Source organism: Calonectris borealis, chromosome 18 (genome assembly GCF_964195595.1).
Source record: "Calonectris borealis chromosome 18, bCalBor7.hap1.2, whole genome shotgun sequence".
NCBI classification, from domain to species: Eukaryota; Metazoa; Chordata; class Aves; order Procellariiformes; family Procellariidae; genus Calonectris; species Calonectris borealis.
In genome coordinates, this window is record NC_134329.1 from 7,645,649 (window position 1) to 7,662,379 (window position 16,731).

Below are 16,731 nucleotides of genomic sequence, written 5' to 3' on the forward strand. Positions count from 1 at the left end.
CTACACAGGGGAGTTTTGACTCTCGGCTGGTTTTGAGCCGTCGTCTTCTGCCTGGTCCTTCGGACCCTCCTCAGGAGCCCCTTCTCTAGACCAAAAGCATCTGACGAGTCTGTTCAATGCTTGGGTTACTCTGAGCTTTCTCACGTGCACAATGACGAGTGCTGCGAGTGCCAGAACAGCAACAGTTATCACAGTGATCCCAATGATGAACTTAAAAAGCCCCTTTTTAGTGACCGGTGCAGGCCCACTGTCAACGCTTCCTCCAAAGCCAATAAACTGGCAGTAGGGAGGTGCCCAGCCGTTGTCACAGTGGCAGTTTCCTTTACTGTTGCAGACGCCTTTTCCTCTGCACGTTCTCTTTGCAGAACAGCGGGATGTCAAGTACTTCTCCTCAGGGACACACGTCCGATTAATGCAGATCTTCTTCTCACCGCACTGCATGCCATCCTTAATGACTCCAGCATCCAGAATGCCCACGCCCAAGTGGTAGTCTGTGCCCCAACACCAGGTATCGCCCACCGGGGTTTGAATGATGGTTGTGTGATCTTCCAGCTGAGGTAGACGTCTAACGTTCGTACACTGCAACCTCCCACACAGGACATTTTCTAGCTTACATTTCTGAAAGTTGACATCTGCCCCATCTCCCCAGCAATTGCCAAACCGATCCCCTTTCATGTTCACCTCCTGGAAACATGGTAGCGGAGCAGGCTTTGCTTCCTTGCCAAAGATACTCATACACTGTAATGTGCGAGATTGGCATTTGCCTGAATAACAGTACCCATCCTCAGCGCACACAGTCCCATCTTGCTTGGCCACATCTGCTGGGCAATGCTCAGATGTCCCGTTGCAATACTCGGGCAGGTCACACGGACCGGCACTCTCCCTACACACTTCTCCTTCTGGAAGAGGTTTGCAATTCTTACAGCAGCCTCCAGAAGTGCAAATGGCTCCTTCTTTTTTTTGACAGGTATTGTCACAACAAAGGTCCAATTTACACCGTGCTTCTGAGCCACAGTCACACTCCTCCCCAAGCTCCAGGACACCATTCCCGCAGCGCTGCAGTGCAAATGTCATTACCGATTTTGGGGCATTATTAAGGCAGAATCCTTGCCCTGATGCTATAAAATCAAAATAGTGCTTTTTGCTGCAGTTGCTGAATTGATAGTTCACTGTGCTGTGTGCGCTCATGATGCATTTAGAGGTGTTTCCACATCTGCAGTATCTGTCATCACGCTCCATGCCAAGGACATGCCCTAACGCACGAGCGACATGGACAGCAGTGTCCATGTAAGGCTGTTTTGCAAACGATACAACAGCAGTGGCGCGTTTTCTATCACATGCACTGGCGAAGTTGGATTTGCTGCCTGTGTGTGATGCTCTCATACCGCTATCAAAGTCCATCGAGGCAAACAGACATCCCACGTCATGCACGGCGTACGTAAGGCTTTGCTGCTTCTGCCAAAGATTAAAATTATGAAGGACCTCGGTTATGTTTTTAGTAACACTGATAGGGTTCTTCTCCACCCAAATCTCTAGTGCAGTTATCAAAACACGAAGGTGGAAAGAATAAAACAGTCCATCCACCAGATTGATTATTTCAATAACTTCCAGTGTCACATCAGTTATACTTCTGCCAAAGGCATCAAACCCTTCCTTGTCCACCACGGCAAGGAGCTCCAAATACCGCGTGTGCCCCTGGGGCTGGAACTGCCCGGTTGCTGTACCAGGACCTGGAAATTGTCCGCTGTCACGGGGCATTTTGTACATCACCGTTCCAGGAACCGCCTCCTCTCTCTGCAACAGAAGATGCTCAGACATGGTGGAAGCTGCCAGGGGCTCGATGCTGTAGCTTGAGTTTCCAATCTGCAGCAGTCCTCTCAGCCCAGAGCAGGCCGTCAGAGTCACCGCGGAGTCCGGGATGCCTTCCACGTAGCCGTGGTAATAGCAATCTGCTGGCACACGGGGCTGTTCGACGGCAATTTCCCCTCGGGAGTCACGAGTGAATACGGGGAAGTTTTTTATTACAAAGTCTTTCTGCCTGAGGTGAATCGTGTAATTTACCCCCTGAATGCTGATGATATAGGACACTTGGTCCTGGCTGCCCTTCCCTGCCTTGGGGCCAAGTTTCCTTGGAACGACTATCTCGTAGGCTGTGTAGCCCCAAGAGGGCTGGGGGCTGCAGCCTGCGCAGGGCAGCAGGAGCGCCCGGAGCAGGAAGGAGAGGCCCAGTCCGAGGAGGAGAACCCCGCTGCCCATCGGGGTGCACCTTGGCTGTGTCCAGCTTGGAGCCATGGTCACTGCCTCCCAGGCTGGAGAAAAGAGAGAAAAATGCAGACGATAAGACATCAGAAAAGCTGCCTTTAACTCAGCAGCAAAGCTCCCTTCTCACCACCAGGACACCGTCTGTCCTCTTCTCCACACTCAACCTGCAGCCAGGCTCAAGCCTCCTGCTCCCTTCATCCAACACGCCTTTTCCAAGCTCTTCTTCAGCTACCTGTCCACCAGGGAGGTAGGACACGCAGGGGGCCAGCCAGCCTGCCATCCAACTGCAACGGAGCAAAGCAGCGCTAGGAAAGCCCCGGCATGGGGTGGGAAGCCGGGGGAGAGCTGCTCTTGGGGCTGGAATGGAAGGGCCCGAGGGGCAACCGTTTCTCCGGCCCCGCTTTGAACGCAAACATTCCACAGGGAGGATGGGACCCGCGCCCCTGGCACCGGTGCAGCCCCCCCGACAGCGGCACAGGCAGGAGCAGCATCGCATTAAATACGCCCTGGCTCATCGCTAAGAGCCTGCTGCACCCTACTTGGACTGACCCCATTTGCTAAGAGCATGATGAGCCAGTGCTGCTACAGCAATTTGTTTAAAAGGGGATTAAGCCTTGATAAGTGGAAAGCAATAGAAGATTACCAGGGAAACGACAATTTGGTTGCTAATGGGACCTTCAGCTGCAGTGGTGAGAGCCTTCAGTGTCTGTTGACAGCTATCCTTGCAGGGCTCCTCACTCAGCTGAGCACGTCACTGACTTTTAACTATTTGAGGGGAGTTTTCTTGCTGGAAAGGGAGAGGTATTCTTTGGGCCCCACATCCTTCTACGAGTAGGGGAGAATCTTTTCTTGTCCCACTTCTATAGGCAGCCAAACCAGCTACAAGCGCTCTTAAGTACTCCCAGGATGCTTGGAAATTGTTCTCTCGCTCCCCTTTCCAACGCTATGGATGCTCTGACAGTCACTCACTATCCAACACCCTATTAACTCCCCAAAGGTACCAAGCAGATGGATGTTAACTCTTACAAAGAAGGTGGCCTGGCGCACAGGGGCACTCACAGCTGTCCCACCACCTCTTTTTGTGCCACTTTTGTTCTGAAAGGGTCTATCTGGTTGCTGTCAACAAGCCAGTCAAACCATGCTTGAGGATAATAAAAATATTTCCAGAGCCAGGAAGTGCACAAGTGCCATACTTGACGGCACCGGTCTGTGTTCAGAAGGGCTGACTGCCTAACAGGCGAGGAGAAACACTCCAGTGCTCCCTGGCAAAGTGTGCTGCCAGCCTGAAGGAAAACCAACCTGTTTCTCACCTACCGTGTCTCCCAAGTTGCCAGTCCAGCTCCCGCTTCAGCCACCTTCAGCAAAGCACAGCAGCCTGCAAGGATCGTCATCCTAAAGGAACTGGTTCCTAGTTCCTGCCCCAAAGAACACGCTTGGCAGAACGGAGGAGCTGTAATACCTGACAGGGGAAATGTCATTGCACTCAGAACAACTCATCCCTCCCTTCCCCGCCTGCCCAAAGCCATCGCTACAAGGAAAATCCTGTAGACCTTGGGGGGTTAACCTGCAGCACTGGGCATGTAACTGCTGCCACCTAACGGAAAGCAGTGTTTTAAAGAGGCAATTTCAGGTTATGATGTTGCCAGGCAGAGCACACCATTTTCTAGGGCTTCATCCAGCCTATCCCATCAGTCATTCTTTCATTTCAAAGCCTCGCGGCACTCCTGCAAAACACAAAGCAAAGTGCTTATTCACATTTGTAAGGCAGGCGGGACGGAGGACTGAGCACGGCGGGAGAGGTCTGGGGCTGGCGGAGGAGGAGAGGAGCGGCGTGGCGGCAGGAGAAGCGCGCTGCCGTGCCCTCCAGGCCACAGCTGTCCTTCCTCCCTTCTGTGCTACGGGGACTCAGGAACAAACAAAAGCAGCCAGTAACTTTTAAGTTTAGTAAAATCATTTATATACACTGATGCGTAATATTTACAATATAATACTGATCCAAAATAAACTAACATATTACAGATAACACTGAAAAGGAGAAGTGAAAACATTTTAATACACAGAAGTTAAACATGGCATGAGGACAGATTCAGATTTCCAAAAGAAAAACCTGAAGTAATGACAGCAAAACTTTGACATGTTGCTATTTCCAACCGAAAACTCTTTTGCCTAGTCAAGTTCTTCTAACTTTTAAATATATATATAGCTTAAAATAATCAAGTCACAGGAGAATTCAGATATACATAAAATTTTGGAAAGGTCAAATGATTTCAGAGATTTTTCTCTTAAATAAAATTCTAAAAAAAAAAAACCTACAGAGCTTTCTCATACCCTTTTAGTGTTTGTACAAAGAGTGTCTTCTGTGATCCCACACAACCCTTCCATCTCAAGATATTTACAATATTCACAGTCTGCTATAAAGGATCAGTAGATTTATTACCAAGTAAAACCTTACATAATCAAGTCAAGGTATCTTGCATTTATGTCAACTGAAAAATAAAAAACACAGGAAGGAGAAAGTAAAATACTGCTTTAAAATATATAAATGAATCCATTAAAGTGTATTTAATTTTGAAATCTAAACCGTAACTTTTTTAAGAGTAAAATAATCAACTTTCTCATAGAAATAAAACCATTTGACCTTGAATGTTCAAATTGTGTTTTCTTAATCTGTCCCTCCCTACCTCCATTTTAGATCAGGCGATTCTTATTTATCACAGACAACAAAATCTATAGTAAATCCATAAAAAGCAGTTCCTTATTCACAAAAGCCCTTAGAAATTTGACTTCCCTCCAGACACCAACACACTTCACGGTCAGTCGCAGCTGTACCCACCTCACCATCAGTAACAGCTTGAAATTATTCTGTTGTGTAAGTTAAGGGACCCGGAAGAGAGGAGGGACCCCCTTACGCAGTCAGATCCCATCTTCTCTGCTTATTTCTGAGCTGCCTTGGATGTCGGTTGCTCTCACACCCCGAGGTGCTCCCCACTACACCAAACGCACACTGGTACTGCAGGAACAGGCTGAACCCATTTCCTACAGACCGTTACACAACGGCACACAAGCCTCGCTGCTGTCATCTTTTACACTAGAGCAACCTGCCAGAGAAAAAAATAGGTCCCGATGTGTGTTGCACCCCCAAATTGCGCACAAGGCGCTTGGATTGTATCAGGCTGTGGCGTGGCGGTAGTCTCTGCTGACTGTACTGTGTTGGCCATGAGAGCAGCTACAGTCTGATCCATTTTTCTGCTAACAAGTTCTGGCTCCCAAGAAACTGCCTGAGTATTTTCCTCCTCGGAGGGCAGAGTTGCAAAGTGCTTTTGTGGGGAATTTTTTGCACTCCCATTCAAATAAAGGTGATTTCCTTGTTTATTTCTCCACTGCCATACTGAAAAGTTCCAATGCAATGAGATTTCTCAGAAAAAACATGTATTTCAAGTTAAAAAGGAAATGATCTATTACATTTAGAGATTGTGTGGATGTTGACAAGACCTAGAATTTAGGGCAAGGACAGAAATTCATATAGGGCCTGCAGACTTGCTGATACTACCAAGAAATGACAAATACTCATCTCTTGCTAATGCTTTACAGTTGTCATCGATAGATGTCAGTGCACAAATATTCCATGTAGTGTCAGAGGTACAATTCTGGCTTACACAAAACCTCCCTGTTTCCATCACAGAAAGTGATGGTTAAGCAGGGACTGTGGTTTTTACTTTGTGATAAATCAGGCATTGGAAAACTGTCAACAGGATTAAAAGAAAGCTGACAAGGTGCTGACGAAGAATGGGAAATGAAGTATCTCCTTCATGTAGAAAAACTAAGTCACTGTTTACAAAATTTTATAGAAAGAGTCAGATACTGGTTCGCCATCCAAGCTAAAGGTTGCAAGGAAGTCTGGTATAGAAAAAAGACAAAAAAGAACAAGGCTGGACTGCCATAAGAGTAAATTGGGAGATTCATGGCTCAGGTTCGTAAATGTAAACCCAAAATTAATGAGCTATGAAATATAACAATAATGTTCAAGAGTCATTACTAATAGCCCTGAATTGGCACTTCAGTCTGCAGACCAAACTCATTCAACGTCTGCACAGGTTTAGTACCAAAATATCTCTATAAAAAGCCTTCGACCGGTCTCAAAAGAAAGAAAAGCGTCAGAAGGTAGAAAACTAGAAATATGTACAGATTCTTTTCATTTGTTTGTTTAATTAAGATTAAAAAAGCAGCTTTTGGAGCCAATGTTCCAGACTAGTGTAAGAATCTGCCCTGGGCAGCCTCGTGGTCCAGGCAGCGTAAGGACGTGTGTCAAGGAGCAGCCCTGCATCTGTTGCTCCCCCAGGAGGAGCTCGAAGGCATCAAAGGGATGGGGAGCTTGGACTCCAGAGGGTGACACAAGAGAAGGATCACCAGTGGATTCACACACAGCAGCACTATGACCCTTGCCAGGATGATCTCTTTCAAACAAAAGGACAAGTCTGAAACCAAGTGTTGGATCTTCTAGAAAGGAAAGAATGGAGTACACGGGTGGAACACACGCAACTGCTGATCTGGGGCCAAAGCAAATGAACCCCACACTTACTGTTGTCCGCAGAAGATCCCACCATGAAAATAAGAATGACTTGTACATAAGTAACTAGAACATTCTTCCATTCTGCTGTTGAACAACATGATAAAAAGAGGAGTCTTATGCTGAATGGCCAATTCAGCCTTAAAAAAGGTCTGAGGAAGATGGGAAAGAAGAAAAAAAAAAGAGGGCTACTGATCAGAACTGAAAAATACAGCAAGCATATGGACTCGGGTGCCCTTGGCAAGGCCAAGCGTGGCTCTCGGATCATCTAGCGAAACAGAAGGCTATTTAGTTGCCTCTACATAAAGACTCAGAATTTAGGTGCAAAGGGTAGCTATGAAGTTTGTGTTTCACAGCACTTGCTTCAAGTACTTACTGAGCAGGGTGTTGAGAAACTGTGGCTGTCTCGTTCACATACACAGTCATTGCAGCTGGCTGTATGTATAGCAGATGGAAGGCAGCTTCTGCAACTGGTTATTAAGAAAAAGAATGGTCTTTAACAATATAATTTGCCCCATCTGGGGGACTCATGATTAACAGTACATAAGTGATCATATATACCTCAAGGAACTGAGTTTTAAAAAAATATTACAGTACCAATGATTTTTTTGTATCTACAACTATACAGCATTTTCAAGCAGTATGGAAATTTAATGAAATAATTATGATTTATTAATTTACATAAAAATACTTTTTACAGTTAAAGAATAAATCTTAAATGGTAAAAAAAATAAGATTAAGAAGCTCCAGCTATTGAGAGTCATGGGAGTTTGTCTGCTCTTCGATAACTTGTTTTACTATTTCTGCCAGTTTTAGTCGATCCACTTTATCTGTGAATCCTCTGCCTGAAAAGAGAAGAATAGGTAGTCAGCTGGTGCTGGGCACAAGGAGGAAAGCAATCACGGCTGGAGTCATACACTGACTGAACACAAAACAATGCTTCACACAGAAACGTAGGACAACATTTGCAAGGCAACGAAAATGAGTTATGATCTCTAGTTCCATTGAAAAAAACCTGAGCACTTAAAAACCTAAATTAAAACCAACCAAACAAAAACCACAACGAGGGAAGAGGCACGGCCAAGCCCTTGTGATCCTGGCTGATGCCCCTGGTCCCTTATATTCATCAGCATCTGCTCCTGGGGGCTGACACCACTGCCACCCTGTTTTGTTAAGGAGCCATCTGAACACTCCCCAGGCAGCTGGCCTAGTTTAATTCTGTTTCCTACACAAACTGAGCAGAAGAGATGTTGTGCTGGCATAGATGAGGGCAGCAGCCTCCAGCAGAAAGAGGGTAATAAGCAGCTGGAAGGAAACCAGCTCAAAACAGCTAAAGTGGTTTCTAAAGTGATGATCCATCTGTGCTGTTATGTTCCTACATGATTTGGTGCCTTTGAAAACTCTACTCTGAACCTCAAATAGAAATTTTAAAGCAGAACTTTCAATAGAACATCCATGCTGGCAGATGGGCTAAACCAGTGTCAAAACCTAAATCAGTCTGACACAAATTCAAGAAATTTGTTTTTATTTCTGTATGAGAAGGTCACTGCTTCTCCTCTTTCACCTGGCATTAGCACCATTCTCCGTGGAAGAGAAAGAGTTCCTCACCATTCCAGCTGAAGCTCTGAAGAGTGTCTCGCAGCAACTTACACTCTCGATTATACTTCCATGCCTCCTGCATCACTTCATTCAGCTTCTCATCTTCATTCTCTCCTATTCAGAACAAAGATAAACAGGAGGTTTGTCATTCTGCCATTCAGTAAACAGTATGTGCAGTTATTCCTCCTCGCCTCACGCAAACTAGGAAATCGGTTTGAAAGCAGACACTCCTGTTTCAAAGTTATTTTAACAGCTCTGCATGTCACTGTGGGCACTAACATTAGGCATGCACCAAAATTACAGTCCACAGACAATGCTCTCCTCTTGAGACTGACTGGGACAACAGGAGTTTTGTTTATCCTTCCTCACTACTGACGCAGACTGATCTTGAGGCACAGTAAAAAACTCAGTGTCTTGCATGTTTAGGAATGTAACTTTCTTAAAAGTGGCAACCTTTACCAGCCTGTGGTAGAATGCACTGAGCAATCACATCTCTGAGCTTTTCCAGAGCCACGTTGGAATCGTTACTTCCATTCTCAGGGTCGTGGATATAAACACCATCCTTTGGCTTAGTGCTGCAAAAGAACAAGGAGGAAACAATTACAATTTGAATGCAACTCAAGTCCGCTACTCGTTGCATAACTGCACCAGTATAATGCTCTCTTTCACTCTCTGGAAAGCTGGGACTGGGAGCTAGATTTAGCATTAATTGTAACAATGTCCTGCATTATGAGACCACTTTAAATATGAAGAAAAATAAATATTCCTTTAAATTAATTCAAGTAAGGGTAATCCTAAAATGCATTATCCTATTTTTCAGATAGGTAACTCGAACAAAGAGAGAAAGATTACCTGACTTTGTCAGTAAATAAATGTCAGGATCAGAAAAAAATTACTGGAATTCTGTCTCCCACTTTGCCCTACCTTACTCAACATGTGACCCATCTTCTCATAACAGATCTGTTCTGCTACCTGTATAATATAACAACACTATCCAATCTCCTTCCCGCCCTCACTGGCATATCTTGGAAGACATCGTGTTGTGCAAGTATTACTTGACTCCAACTACCCACTTCAGCACGAAGAGTGTGTCAAGCAAATCAGAAATTCAGGAGCACGGTTACAATTGAATGAACCTGTAACATGCTTAAAGTCGTTCTGGCATCATGGCTGCCTACAGTTTGATCTTTCAAAAACAGCTTTAGAGAGTTACCCCAGTAATTTCCTTTTGCGCAGGATTGGGTTGTTGACGGAGTGAAGGGGTTTGAGACTGACTTTGAGGTCTTGGATTCTCATGTTCGCAAGTTGTTCTGCGTGAGCCTGTTGTATCCCTGCAACCATTGCCTGGAACGAAGAGAGTTGCGCTTGATGTTTTAATTAGCTTCTTCGTGAATTAAAGAACAATATATGGACAATGTTAGCCACGAGGGGAGGAGGGGAAGGCACCAAAATCCTATTTATTTCAGAGAAGCCTAATAAAAATCAGGTTTGCATTATGCAGGACATGATTAGAACGACAGTCATTGACTGGGACAATGTATCCCGACCTCACAGGGGCTGAATGGGACAAAGGATCATCTCTACTTCTCATGTTCACAAGCTTAAGGGTGCTGACTGAACTCCTGAGCAGAGTTTAAAGGAAGCAAGAAGGGCTATTCATTCGCTGCTAATTAATGAGGCCACAGCTGTAGTCAGGTATAAAACATGGGGAAAAAAGAGAAAAGACCTACAGAAGAGCCCTCAGGCATGTTTACTGCCATACCCTGTTCTCTACTTGTTAGCACATGGCTGCTCTTTACCTCCAGTCTTGGAGCGTCTTCTCCTAGCCCCAATTTCAAACAGAACCATTTCCATTTTCTTACAAAGATCTCAGGCTCTCATCAAGGCAGAAGGGGAGCTCTTTGTCTGCATAACACCATGCGAAAGAAAACACTCAAACCACCCAAGAGCTACCCAGCTCCTCTATGCAAAATTCTTGATAAAATAAAATGTTGTTTAGACCTTGTCCATCATCAGCTGGGCAGAGGGCAGGATGTTATCAAGTGCCTCGGTGGAGTTGAGCCAGGGATGGTCCAGCACACCTTCAATGGTCAGCCGTTCCTCAGGTTTGACCTTCAGCAGCCTGGGAGAGGAATCAATCAGTCCATAAAGAGGTCTTTGTTGATTTACAATGTGCTGCTCTGTCTGGGATCAGAGCACTTAGCAATCTCTAAGCACTAGAGAGGCCAAAAAAGAAACTTCTCCTAACAAATAAAACACCAAGCTGACTCAAAAGCAGTCTGACTTTCTACCAGCTTCACTGACCCTTGCTGCGGTGATATTTTAACACTATCACAGCTCATTCAGTTATATTCAGCAACTCAGTGTAAAAGAAAGGCGCTGAAGGCCATTTTAGTAACGCTTGTGCACTGCTGAACTCTACATTCACATCCTCCCAGATGGGAAATTACCTTCCAGATGAACTGGGAACGATCCAGACCGACACTCGCTGGAAATGCACATCTAGAGCTCATCCACATAATAGTCTATTCTCACACCAAGGACTCTGGGCACGGTGAAGTAAGGCAAAGCTTCAAAGTTGGAAACCTGTTTGCTGAATTAACTGCTTTCACCATGCAACCTTAGCTTTTCTCCCCCTGCACAAGCCTCAAGCAATGGACACTTTGGCAGGCTCTAGCACCTCAAAATAAGAAGGAACTTTATTTGGAGATCTCTGAAAACTGTATGGAATTAAATTTTACTAGAATGAAACCCTGGAAAGAGATTTTGCAGATAAACTCATGTTCTCATAATAATCACAACTGTTTAATAAAAAAAGTAAAATTTCACACAGAGTGCTGACAAGTTACCCCACGGGTCTAAATTAGAAACAGAATGACCTGATGAGTTTGTCACACTTTCTTAGACAATACTCTAAATCAGCTTCCTGGCTGCAAAGCAGAATTGTTTAATGTACCAAGAAAGTGGAAATAACTTTTACAAAATGTCAGCAGGACCACAGGCTAGCTCATAAATTTCACTTGCAAGGCCATGCTGCCAAACAGGTCGTAAGTTCAGTTTTAATACAAGACCCAAGACACATGCAATCCTTCACCGCAGGTTTTCAAAGTCCTAACCTATTATCAAGCACTCCAGCTCATAAAGCTTGAGGTCAGAAATCAGCTCGACATGCTCGAAAGGAAGCAGCTGCTTGAATGCAAAATATGACCTCCAGAAGCAAGACTCTATATGAATAGCAGTCTACATAAATAAAATGTAAACGTATCCAGAATTCTATAATCTAAATGTATTCCTGTACCATAAACCCAGATTCAGACTCATGGCTGGAAAAGACAAGCAGGAAAGGGAGTTCTGATAACATTAGTGAGAGAATTAAGTGAAGTGAACTGAATCCAAGTAACAACATTCTGTGAGCTGAGTTTCATGGCCATTTTAAAAGACAATGAAACCTATTGACTGTGGAGCTTCTGAGGGAGAATAAAGAGTTGACCTTGGTATAAGTGGAAGTTTCACTGCAACATAATCTGCAGTTTATTCGGTGAAAGGTTGTGGGCTCTCCTGCACTGCTATAAACAGGTCCCGGCACCCTTTCCAAACAATGTTAAGTCCTTGGAGATTCTACAGTATGTCAGAGGAGACAGTGACAGTTTAAAATTGTTTAACAGATTGATTTTTTTCCCCCCTCTTTATCTTGCTTTTATCCTTCCAGTTCCTCTGGTGATACAAGCAAAGGCAGTAAGTCTCTCTCACATTTTAAAAAATAAGTGAGGTCAAGACCTAATCAGTGCCACATTCTTGCTTTCAAACAGGACCATGGGATCATAGTCTTTGAAACATTTGCAATTGAGATGTGCATTGCATGAAAAACAGTTTCCATTAGCATTTAGAATAAAATGTCGATGCAAAACCTTTTCTCATAGTCTGACACCTTGTGACAGATCTTAATCTCCTTTTCCATGCCTCTCTCTTGACTCCTTTTAGACTGTATATTATGTGCACAGGGTCTTAAGGGACAGATCTGCCAGTTCCTATTACGCCACCTAAATGCCCCCTGATTTTAACGGGAGTTTAGACATTACCATAGGAGATAGGTGCCTACAGAGCACTTGCAGATGTGGCAGCTGGTTGTCTATATTGTTCTGAAGCCAGGTAGTGTACCCACTCTCCTTAAAGACTAAACGCACAACGTACTTTAGCAACTTCAGAGACAGGAGACATCAAAAATTGAACACAACAGTTGAGGAGGAAAAAAAGAGAGGGAAAGAAAAATATTTACCAGACTTCATTCATGCTGAATACGATAAATTTTTCAGCTGTTTGTGCTGCAGACAATTCCCCCCGCCTTTGGAAAAATGAGCCCTTTGTGATAATGCACTTTGAAGTGATTTTCCAATTTCTTAATATAAGCAAAGAGCAATACAACATTTTCCTCAACTGACTCACTTTCGCACAATGTCTTTCGCCATTTCTGAGATCTGGCTCCACTCTTCCTCTGGAAATTCAAAACTTCCTGTCATGATCTTTTTCCGCATGTCCTTTGGAATTGTCCGACTATGGTGTTTGGAGTAAAACGGAGGGTATCCACACAGCATCACGTAAATAATGACACCCAGGGACCACAAGTCACAGCTCTGAAAGCAAGGAAATGATCACTTTGGGGCGCAATTTGCAGCAAGCAATGGTGTAGCTATGTTAAAAGTTCTATGTGATTCCTTAAGAAAACAGAAACACAGCTCAGCCTCCTCCTAAAGGTCCATCTGAGGACCTTCATGGATAAATATGGCAAATATGTAAGCACAAGATAAGTCCATGCTGCCAAGCTAAACTACTTCCAGTACCCAAAAGTAGCTCATTTACAGAACGCGCTCCTGTGACTCTGAGCTATGCAATGGTAATATTGTACGGAAACAGCCGCTGCATCAGAGGCGTGAGCAAGCTGTGCGTTTATTACATCTCTCAGGATACTTGAATCCTAGTCTCTCAATATCAGAACATAAAACAGAATACAGTCATTTTTTAGAATGTGAGACTAAAAGAATAAACACCATCAAACAAACAAGCTAGCAGGGATACTTAATTAGAGAGGTCTGTAATGAAAAACACACATCTTGAAAGCCACGGAGATGAAGAAGCTTCAGAAAGCCAGGAGCCGTATTTCACGGCTGCTTGTGCTGCGCTCGCTCCTGTCCTCCCACCCCAGCCTGGAGCTCCCTCCCCTGCCCTTGCACTGGTGTTACTGATGATGTGATACAGAAGCAGTTCATCCAGGAGGTGGATCCAGCCAAAAACCAGCTCAGTAAAGAAGGTGAAAGCCAGATCTATTCCCCATCTGGATCTCTGTGCATTCACGCAATATAGACACTACTCGGGAAGAAGGGAAGAGTACCATAACAGCCTAGGCTTCAATTCAAGCTTCTGTTGGACCATATCCTTAAGGATACAGCTCTGTTATCACTTGGTTATGGCATGGAGCAGGCTGGGGCTGGTAGGACCTGCTCTGACCCTGGCCATCCATTCCCAGTATTTCTTTTGTGCCAACACTCGCATTTCTGCAGCTAATCATTTATTTTTACTGGCTTGGTTTCCAGCCCTATCAGTCCTCCAGGGGACTCCCAAAGGTTTATGCCAGCACAAGGATGGACAGGAACACACAGCCAAGTGTAAGCAGAAGCCTGAACTCCAGCCAGGTTCAGGTGACTGTGGAAAGACACACAAGGGCAGAACTGGGGAAGTGGGGAGGTTCTGCGATCGGTTTACCCAGACAGAAGTCTGCACAGCAAGCAACTGAAGCAACCTCAGCACCACCGTGTCTGCCCCAGGCTGTATATTCCACCGCCTACTCTGGGACAGCACCAGTGTTCATGAAGGTGCACAGATGAACTCAGCAAACACAGAATCCCCGACTGCGGTAAGTGGTTTTTTTGACCGGATCAACACCAACCCAGGGAGGGGCCCTCAAAGGTGAGACTGTTTCCTTCTGGAAGGAATACACCCAGATCAGCTCATACTGATCATTAAATCCTACCCTTGGCTTTTGACTTCTACGAAACATGTGGATGCTGATAACAAAAGAAACTTCAAGGAGTTACCCCACATATGTATGTTTTTCAGAAAGTTGTTTAAGCCAATCTCAGATGGCTCTAGAAGTCTAAATTTCTATTTAGGTACCTAAATTCTCATCATTTTTCCATTGACCAGAGATAATTTCTAATTAAATCAATGGGACTTTAAGCATGTAAGTAGGAAATAGGTGTCTAAATTCTTCGTGGATATGGTTCGCAGATTCTATTTCTCAAGAGTCAATCCCCTCCAGCCATGACATACAAACTTATATTTGATCCAATACACACAGAGCCTAATAAAAATGCTCAGGGAATCAAAGATGTATTTTTTCCTCCGATTTAAATCTGTGGGATAGAGCTGCTGATCATGAGGGTGGATCACAGGCATTTCCACTCAGGCTCTGAATTGCTGTGGCAGGACAGTATACCTGGGAGTTTATCACAGTCTATTTTGGGGAACTAGGCGTATGCCAGATGCTGCTTTTGCCATGAGTCACACTTGGCAAGGTAAGGATAAGGCCACTTCTTTCAGCAGCCTTTCCAGCTAGTGCCACCATGGCTGAAAGCAGCACAGAGTGACCGATCAAGTCTTTAAATGAAACATGAAAACAAAATCACTGTATCACACTGTAAATCCCAGAAGATCATGGCAGCTGAACCTTGTCAGTATGTGAGTTGACTCCAGTTGGTATCTGTTTTCAAGGTTCTTCCATTCTGTACCAGAATATGGCCCATATTTTGCTTCAGGTGCCACAGCCAGGGCTCTTTGGTTCATTAAAAGAACAAAACAGCTGTCAAACAGTTACCAACATGAACAACGAGCAACCACTTCTAGGTGTCTCTGGAAGTGCATCTACCCTTTTACAACGAAACAGAGGGAAGTCCCTGGAGAGGGCTGTTACTGGAGAGTAAATCTGCTTCAATCCACAGAAGTGGAGTTCTTGAGCCTTGTGAGATTTCCAAAATTTATAAAAAACAACCTTCCCTGTGACTGGGGTTCACACAAGAGAAGGCAGAAGAAACTCTGTATTGAAAAGACTATTGGCACCTGTCTAAGAACTCTTTTTATAAGAAGTGTCTGGCTTCAGTCATCAAGCTGTTTCTCCAGGATGGAGAACAGATAATCATAGCCCTGAAAAAGGCAGATTCATGATTAGGAAACCCACGCAGACTAATTCAGTGAAAGTTACCTCTGCCCATCTTTGCTTTAGCTCTCTACAGAAGGCTACCAAAACATAACACTATATACCAAACTACCCCCTCTAGCATGTGGTGGGTTAAACAACCATCCTTGAAACTGGAATCAGTGTAGATACTTAGCACTGCAATCAGAAACCAGCTAACTTTAATCAAAATTGACACTCCGAGAGAAAAACACTCAATGGTTCAAACACTGCTAAGCCAGCAGGAGACAGTGATGATAATATGGAGGAAAATGTTTTGGAATGACCAAAAAGGAGTACAACCTTTCAGGACACTTTCTGTCGACACTTTACAAGACTCCAGCAGCAGTTGTTATTGCCCATGGCTACTGCTACAGACAACACAATACACTATTGGTCATTTTGCAGAAGATCCCCGACACAGACAAGGTACCACCACAGCTGCCTGAACAAGATAGCCTAAATAGTGCTTTGCACATCCAGAAACTCTGGCTGACAGCAGAAAAGAGGTTTCCTTTGAACCAGCCTCTTGTGGAGGTGAAAGAACTTCCCACGAGGTCACACTCCAGCAGAATCATTCTACTCTCTTGTTCATATTTAGTGCTCCTTTAACAGTGTTTGTATATTTTTCCTTTAATTAGAGGGTCATTAATTAGGCTTGGACCAAGTGCGCATTTCATAGAATCATTGAATCGTTTAGGTTGGAAAAGACCTTTAAGATCACCAAGTCCAATCGTTAACCCAGCACTGCCAAGTCATTATTCGCTCTATCAGAAAGAACACAGAGCCAGCAGCGCCTTTTAGCGTGTCACTTCTAAACTGAGACAGACAGCTAACTGCACAGATCATTATCTTCTAATTTGCCCGTTCAACTGAATGAAACCTGGTCTGAACCCAATATATTTAAGAGGAGAAATACCACTGTATACCTGGTCACTCCTTTTAGAAAAGCCAAAGGAACCACACTTTTGAGAAATACAGCGCCAAAGATACTACCTCCTTACAGCTGAAAATACACGTGTACACAAAACAGCAAGCAACATGACATTTCCGTACTGTTTCCTGTAGATCCCACTTT

At 44.4% G+C, this 16,731-nt stretch overlaps 2 protein-coding genes across 9 annotated transcripts in view; both read right to left on the reverse strand.

The window, feature by feature from the left end:
- LOC142090156 (disintegrin and metalloproteinase domain-containing protein 21-like) lies at positions 1 to 7,280 on the reverse strand. 4 transcript variants are annotated; one of them, XM_075167615.1, is made up of 3 exons: positions 5,096 to 5,165; positions 3,920 to 3,986; positions 1 to 3,721 (listed from the first exon to the last, which is right to left on the reverse strand). In XM_075167615.1, exon 3 carries the CDS (start codon positions 2,344 to 2,346, stop codon positions 1 to 3), a length of 2,346 nt encoding a protein of 781 aa, XP_075023716.1. In that variant the 5' UTR covers positions 2,347 to 3,721; positions 3,920 to 3,986; positions 5,096 to 5,165. The 4 variants fall into 4 exon arrangements, with proteins under 4 accessions (XP_075023716.1, XP_075023718.1, XP_075023717.1 ...); XM_075167617.1 differs by having other exon boundaries at positions 1 to 2,309; positions 3,577 to 3,986; XM_075167616.1 differs by lacking the exon at positions 5,096 to 5,165 and adding an exon at positions 7,206 to 7,280 and having other exon boundaries at positions 1 to 3,986.
- MAPKAPK5 (MAPK activated protein kinase 5) overlaps positions 4,196 to 16,731 on the reverse strand; it is a 26,947-nt gene continuing 14,411 nt past the window's right edge. For 3 of the 5 annotated variants that reach the window (XM_075167622.1, XM_075167620.1, XM_075167621.1), the window contains 6 exons: positions 12,872 to 13,059; positions 10,430 to 10,550; positions 9,642 to 9,772; positions 8,882 to 9,003; positions 8,438 to 8,542; positions 7,479 to 7,674 (listed from right to left, as the gene is read on the reverse strand). In XM_075167622.1, the coding sequence (XP_075023723.1) occupies positions 7,580 to 7,674; positions 8,438 to 8,542; positions 8,882 to 9,003; positions 9,642 to 9,772; positions 10,430 to 10,550; positions 12,872 to 13,059 (762 nt within the window). In that variant the 3' untranslated portion in view covers positions 7,479 to 7,579. Of the gene's footprint in view, positions 7,675 to 8,437; positions 8,543 to 8,881; positions 9,004 to 9,641; positions 9,773 to 10,429; positions 10,551 to 12,871; positions 13,060 to 16,731 lie in introns of all 5 variants that reach the window. The other 2 variants (XM_075167618.1, XM_075167619.1) reach the window with 2 other exon arrangements.

Excerpts from the sequence above, each read along its gene's own strand:
- LOC142090156 (XM_075167616.1), bottom strand. The coding sequence starts at position 2,346 with ATGTCTTATCGTCTGCATTTTTCTCTCTTTTCTCCAGCCTGGGAGGCA.